Source organism: Pyrus communis, chromosome 10 (assembly GCF_963583255.1).
Source record: "Pyrus communis chromosome 10, drPyrComm1.1, whole genome shotgun sequence".
In the NCBI taxonomy this organism is placed as follows: Eukaryota; Viridiplantae; Streptophyta; class Magnoliopsida; order Rosales; family Rosaceae; genus Pyrus; species Pyrus communis.
This window is the reverse complement of record NC_084812.1, coordinates 7,271,057-7,278,421: the sequence shown is the minus strand read 5'-3', so window position 1 is coordinate 7,278,421 and position 7,365 is coordinate 7,271,057. Positions and strand designations below refer to the sequence as shown.

Below are 7,365 nucleotides of genomic sequence, written 5' to 3'. Positions count from 1 at the left end.
ACTTCATTTTCTTGTGCTTTCAAGTTACAACAACAAATCTGCCTAAATTGATTAGTTTTGTTTCTCTTATAGAGTTTTTGCAAAACAAGTAGTTGTTTAGGTCCAATTAGTCCCTGTGGTTTCGACACCCTTACTTGTGCCATTATACTAAAAATATTCTAGCCCGAAGAAGGAAAACTTCAACACCATTTCATCAATTTCATATTTACATTCTGTCTAGTTTATTAACTTGTTTCGTTATTTCAATTTTTGTCAAACCTCAATCCTCCTTTTGCTTTAATGTTCAATTTAGTTAGAAATCAATTTAGTTTGTGTTTTTAAAGCATTTTGAGTCTTTTGGTTTGTCTTAGTGTTTTAACGTTTAGTTTCGCATTCTTTGAGTCTAGTTTAGTGTTTTATATTGTTTTTACGTTTTTGAGTCAGTTTCCAAGTGATTAACAATCCCTCCTAATCCCCGGTCCAGAACGATCCCTACTTATACTTATACTACAATTGATAAAAAGAGGGTTTAATTTGTGTGCGTATAAATCACGCATCAACCACCCATATTGACATCAGAATTTTCTCTTTATTATGAACCATCCAACCCAATACGTGGGATTATTACTTTTATTTTAAAAAAAATTAGATATAATCATTTAAAATGTCTTAAGTTATATAACATATATGCTTAATGTGTTTTTAAATTTTGGATTTGTTAGATACTTTTTTTTTTGGTATTTTATCATTCTTTTATTATCTTATCCATGAATTTCATACAAGTATAATTTTTTGTAAGTGTTAATATGCACTTATTTACAAGATATACAAGAAAATTACCTAAATCCGCCTAGGCTTCCTAGGCGCCCGCCTAGACCCCGCCTAGCCGCCTAGGTGCTAGGTGCTAGTCGCTTGCCCTCCGCCCGACTAGCGCCTAACGTTTTTTAGAGCCTTGATCCCAATCCTCCATGTCATTTCTTCTTTAAGAGTATTTAAAATATTTTATTTATTTTTCTGTTTTTTACTAGTTGGATTTTTCTTCGTAGATTTTCAATCGCTCGTTGAAGATCTCTGTTGACTTTTCCTTCACTTTGGAAAATAAGGGGATCAATTTTTTCCACAGTGCAATAAACTTGCTTTGCATTTTCCACCTATCACAATTTCGAAGTATAAATTGGAAAAGAAGTGGTGGATTATTGAGTTTTGAAGGTGTATTTTCTATTATATGAAACAAAGTACAAAGATAGCTCATATATATGAGCGTGGGAAGAAGAGAAAAACAAGGAACAAGAACCAATCTTCCTTCCTTGATTTACGCCTAATCACATAACAACTAAAGCAAGATCAGCAAATCCCTTGAATTAGTGAGAATGACAGCTATACTTCAAGTTGTTAGACAACACCCCATGCACACATCCATGCTACCTACCGGCTAGGGTAAATGATAGCACCCCATGCCAGTTAGAGTAACTGACAGAAAGTAGATCTTCTTCCCGATCTTCTTCTAATACTCCCCCTTAAGCTGGATCAAACGGGTCGATTGATCTAAGCTTGGACAGGAGGTGATGGAAAGTAGCAAACGGTAATCCTTTTGTGAAGATATTTGCAAGTTGATCATGACTACGAATGAAGTGTGTATCAATCACCTTGGACTGCACTTGATTTCGAACATAGTGGCAATCAACTTCAATGTGTTTGGTTCGCTCATAGAAGACAGGATTTGATGTTATGTGCATCGCAGTTTGATTATCATAGTAGAGAGACATAGGTCGCTGATGGGGAAACCCTAAGTCCAATAACAGATTTTTGAGCCAAATAAGTTCACAAGCAGTCAAAGCCATAACACGGTATTCTGCTTCTGCATTAGAGTGTGCAACCACGCTTTGTTTCTTGCTCTTCTAGGTGACTAAGTTACCTCATACGAAGGTGCAAAAACTAGTGATAGATTTGCGATCAAGAGTGTTCCCCGCCCAATCTGCATTTGTATATCCTGAGATATGAGTATGATTATTGTTGCGCATGAGAATCCCTCGACCAATTGAGCCCTTCAGACATCGAAGCACATGATGAACAATCTTCATGTGATCCATGCTTGGAGCATGCATAACCTGGCTAACAAGGCTCACGGCATATTGTATATCAGGGCGAGTGATAGTTAGATAAAATGAGTTTGTCGACCAATCTCTGATAATACTCTATATTGGGAATGAGATCACCATGAACTTGCAGCTTCAAGTTACTATTCAAAGGTGTGTGAGTAGGTTTACAATCTGTCATATTGGCCTCACGAAGAAGATCAATAACATACTTGCGCTGATTTAGAAAACAACCCTTGTGAGAGTATGCCATCTCGATCCCTAGAAAATATTTAAGAATGCCGAGATCTTTGATAGCAAACTTGTGATTGAGATATTGTTTAAGAGCACTAATCTCTGATATATTATCACCTGTCACAATGAGATCATCAACGTAAATAAGCACCATAAGTTTACCCGATGTGCTTGAACACACAAATAAGGAAGAATCCACATTGCTTCAACAGAAACCAACTCTTTCTAGAACATGACTGAGCTTGGCATACCATGCACGTGGACTTTGCTTGAGACCATAAATGGATTTATGAAGTTTGCACACTATTTCTGGATTGTTTGATTGAGGATGACCTGGGGGCAGTTTCATGAAAACTTCTTCTTCAAGTTCACCATGCAGAAAAGCATTTTTAACATCCACTTGAAAAAGAGGCCATGCATTGTTAACAGCAACAGATAACAGCACCCTCACAATGTTCATCTTTGCCACGGGAGCAAATGTCTCCTTGTAATCCACTCCATAGGTTTGTGTGAATCCTCGAGCAACCAAACGAGCCTTGTTCATTTCAATTGTGCCATTTGAATGGAACTTGGTCTTGTATACCCAACGACTTCCCACAACCTTTTTCCCTTTGGGAAGTTTCACTATAGTCCATGTGTTGTTTTCATGAAGAGCTTAAAGCTCTTCTGCCATAACAGCTCTCCACTCACTATGTAGATTACCTTCTTGAAAGCTTTGTGGTTCACTAGTTTTAGTAATTGCACTGAGGAATGCAGCAAAAGAGGATGAAACTTTGCTGTAATCAATATCAGAAGTCAAGGGGTACCTGGTATTGTAAGTTACATAATCATGTAACTTGGATGGAAGTTTCCTCTCACGGGGATGATTTCGACGAACTGTAGGAGATTGAGTTGTTGGCACATGAGCAGTTTCCTGGTTGGAGGGACTACTTGAGGGTTCTAGTGAGATAGGTTCTTCAGAGACCACATGTGGAGAATTCTGCAGGTTGCTAACATCATCCTTATGCAATACCTGGTCCCTTGAATCATCTGTTGTATCTTCTTCACTGGGATATGGTATTGGGAAAAAATCAAGCAAATTCTCCCCCTCTCTAGAATAGTCCAGAGGTTGAGTGAAGTAAGGCATGGTTTGTTCAAATTTCACATCTCTTGAAATAACTATTTTCCTAGTTGTTGGATTGTAACATTTGTAACCCTTTTGAGTGGATGAATAACCTAGGAAAACACATTTGGTAGCCCTTGGATCTAGCTTGTCACGATTTGGTGCTTGAATGTGAACAAAGCATGTACATCTAAACACTCTCAAATGGGATAAATTGATCTGTCTATCTTTCAATACCTCATAAGGTGATTTGAAGTTCAATATCTTGCTAGGTAATCTATTGATGAGATATGCAGCAGTAAGAACACCTTGTGACCAGAATTTTTTAGGCACATTCGAGTGAAACATAAGAGCTCTAGTTTTTTCAAGTAGATCTCTATTCTTCATTTCTGCTAACCCGTTTTGTTGAGGTGTTCCAACACAACCAGTTTGATGTAATATACCATGTGTGCTTAGATAGTGAGACATGTTATGGGACATATATTCAAAGCCATTATCTGATCGCAAGACATGAATGTTTGAAGAAAATTGTGTGTTTACAAGTCTATGAAAATCTTGAAAAACTTCCAGCACTTCACTTTTAAATTTTAAAAGATACAACCAAGTGATCCTTGTGAAATCATCCACAAAAGTTACAAAATATTTGTATCCGTCAAAGGACTCTAGAACTGGTCCCTAAACATCGGAATGCACGATTTCAAAAGGATTACTAGCCCTAGACAAGGAGGAAGTGAAAGGTAATCTAGTGAACTTAGAAAAGTGACAAACATCATAGGAACTTGTAACTTTGCACAGGTTTGGAAACAAAAAGGACAAAACTCTATCAGAAGGGTGTGCAAGTCGTTAGTGCCAAAGTTGTTGTTCTTGAACCAGGCTTGAAGTGACTTGAAAACCCTTGGGAAATTGGACATGCTTGGAAAGGTAGTAGAGACCATTTAGGAAAAAACCTTCACCAATCGTCTTCTTGGTGGTGATATCCTGAAAAACCACAGTTTTTGGGGAGAAAATAGCAAGACAGTTTAGTGAGTTTGTGATTTTTCCAACAAATAAGAGTTGAAAAGGAAAAGAGGGAACATAAAGGGCCTCAGACTCGACATCACTAGAAATCAAATGTGTTTTCCTTCACCTTACAACCATAGCACCCTTGCCAACTGACACTTGAGATGGACATGAGAGTTTTTCAAAATTATGCAAATTTGTAGACTTGTTAGTCATATGATCAGTAGCTCCTAAATCTATAATAAAATAATCATGCACATTACCAACTTTGAGAGCAGTTGAGAAAGATTGTAAGATACCTGGAATATCTTGTTGTGTCACACCTTTATTTTCAACCAAAAAACCAGCAAACTGACTGAGTAGAGTAGTTTTTTTGTTGTGACCTTGATTAGTTGATCCTTCATTATCTCCATGACCTTGTTTCTTATGAAGGAAGGCAGCAAATTCATTTATCAGGTTGGCTGGATTTGAGGTGAACTTCTGTGCTCTATCGGAATGAGTGGTGACGGTATGATTTGCCTTGTAGGGTGAGTTGTGTGAACTCTTAGGGAAACCCTTGTTGTTATCCCTCGAAGACTTGGGCCTTAGCTCAGGGTGGAGAATCTAGCAATGATCTCATGTATGTCCACCAGTATCACAGTAGCTATATTTTACAATAGGTTTCTTTCTTTTATAGCCCCTCTCGTCATCAGTTCTGTGGTTAGAGAGATATACCCTAGCTTTTGGTATATTTGCCTTTAATTCCACAGTCATGATTTTTCTACGAGTTTCTTCCCTTTGAATCGTGGCACACACACTTGAGAAGGAGGGAAGATCAGGATTTATGAGGACATGACTCCTGAGATCTTCGTATTCAGGATTTAAACTCTCAAGAAGTTGAAATATTTTGTCTTCCTCAGCTCTCTTGGTCAACACGACAGCGTCAATGGTATGTGGCCGATAGACATTCAACTCGTTCCACATGGTGGTTAACTTTCTAAGATGCTGCACAAATGAGTTTCCTTCCTGTTGAAGACCCGCAATATCCTTTTTTAACTGGAACACTCGAGCTGCATTATTCTGATTCCCATACATTTCTTTGAGATTTTTCCAAAGGATGTAGGAGGATTCAACATAGCTGAAAATTTCTACAATCTTTCGATCCATAGAAATTAGTAGCCATGACATAACCAATTGGTCCTTGCACAGCCAGTCATTGTAATCTGGTGAGGACACATCAGGCACTGGAATAACACCATTAACAAAAACAAGTTTCGATCGTCCTCCCAAAGCAAGAGTGACTGCTCTCTCCCAGGGAAGATAATTGAACTCATTTAGTAAGACAGAACTGAGACGTTGATTTAGGTTGACATCAACATCTAAATGAAATGAAGATGGCGCAGCATACGAGCTAACTTCTTCGCCATGAACTGAACTCTCTTCAGCCATGATAGAGAATCAGAAAAAACAAAAAGTCACAGATCTCTCAAGAAACTACTCAAAAGCAGGTCGATTAGGATCACTGCGCTGATACCATATTCAGTTTTGAAGGTGTATTTTCTATTATATGAAACAAAGTACAAAGATAGCTCATATATATGAGCGTGGGAAGAAGAGAAAAACAAGGAACAAGAAACAATCTTCCTTCGTTGATTTACTAATCACATAACTAAAGCAAGATCAGCAAATCCCTTGAATTAGTGAGAATGACAGCCATACTTCAAGTTGTTAGACAACACCCCATGCACACACCCATGCTACCTACTGGCTAGGGTAAATGATAGCACCCCATGCCGGTTAAAGTAACTGACAGAAAGTAGATCTTCTTCCTGATCTTCTTCCAATATGGATGTTGACATTGATGCATATATGCATGGTAGAGGGATCAACTAGATTAACGGTTCAGATTAAAAGTTGAATGTATAGCTAATAACCACTCTTGCATTGAGTTGCAAAGAAGTTCCCTCACACGAAATAACCACTATTTGAATTAATAATTCGATGCAAATTTGGAGATAAAGAACACAAAAGTTCAGGAAAAGAATAAGCAAGAAAACTTAAGGAAAAGCAAACTAAAAATTATGGACAATATTTTTGATTGACTAACTAGTTTAAGCCCATTTGGCCAGCAAAGACATGCAACCAGCTCTGAGAAGAAAAGATATGTTAGCTCCAGCTTGAAGCCTTCCATTGCTCTACATTTTTGGTTTCATGAAATCAGCTGCTAGCAGAGATTAGGCGGCCGTCGAGACGGCCTGGGCGGCCCTTGGGCAGCCTAGGCGGGCAACTGAGTGGCCTAGGCGGTCCAGGAATTTCAGTTTTATTATGTTTTCAAGAATGTAGATCATCTGCATTTTTTGTTTTTGGCCTTTCTGGGTTTCTTCTGGTTCTTGGTTTGGCGAAGATGAAAAGAGGAAGACGATGACATTCTCTCTCTTCCTTTCACACCACGTGACCAAGCTACTTTTCTTATTTACTTTTTTTTTTCTTAGTTTCTCTCCAATCAACTTTGGACACCTAGCATCAAATTGCCTACTTTTTGTATAAAGCCATAGGTTGTCAGTGACTCAGTTCTAGCATATTGATTTTTCTCCTAAAAAATGGGACAAGGATTGTCTGCCCTCCCACTTCCGGTTCCCTCCCGCGCCCTTCTGTTTGTGTGGTAACGGTTAAGCCACGTCAACATTTTATATTACTATTTATTTTTGTCTTATTATCTCTATAAAAAAAATAATATAAAATGTTGATGTGGCTTAACCGTGACCACACAAAACAGGAGGGCACGAGAGGGTAGACAATCCTCGTCCAAGCATGTGGTGTCAGGTTGAAGATGTCATTGTCATTAAGTTTTGGTGCAAAGTTCCCATCTTTATGTGTCCTAGGGTGCCCTTTCCATGTCCACATATTTGACACCTTTATTTCTCTTTAAATTCAACATAAATTAATATAATCTCTAAAAAATATTATTATGAACCA

At 38.1% G+C, this 7,365-nt stretch overlaps 1 protein-coding gene across 1 annotated transcript; it reads right to left on the bottom strand.

Annotated features, from left to right (window-relative positions):
* Window positions 1-5,025: 5,025 nt before the first annotated feature.
* LOC137747780 (uncharacterized) lies at window positions 5,026-5,838 on the bottom strand. Its single transcript, XM_068487927.1, has one exon. The coding sequence runs from the start codon at window positions 5,836-5,838 to the stop codon at window positions 5,026-5,028; it is 813 nt and encodes a 270-aa protein (XP_068344028.1).
* Window positions 5,839-7,365: the final 1,527 nt, after the last annotated feature.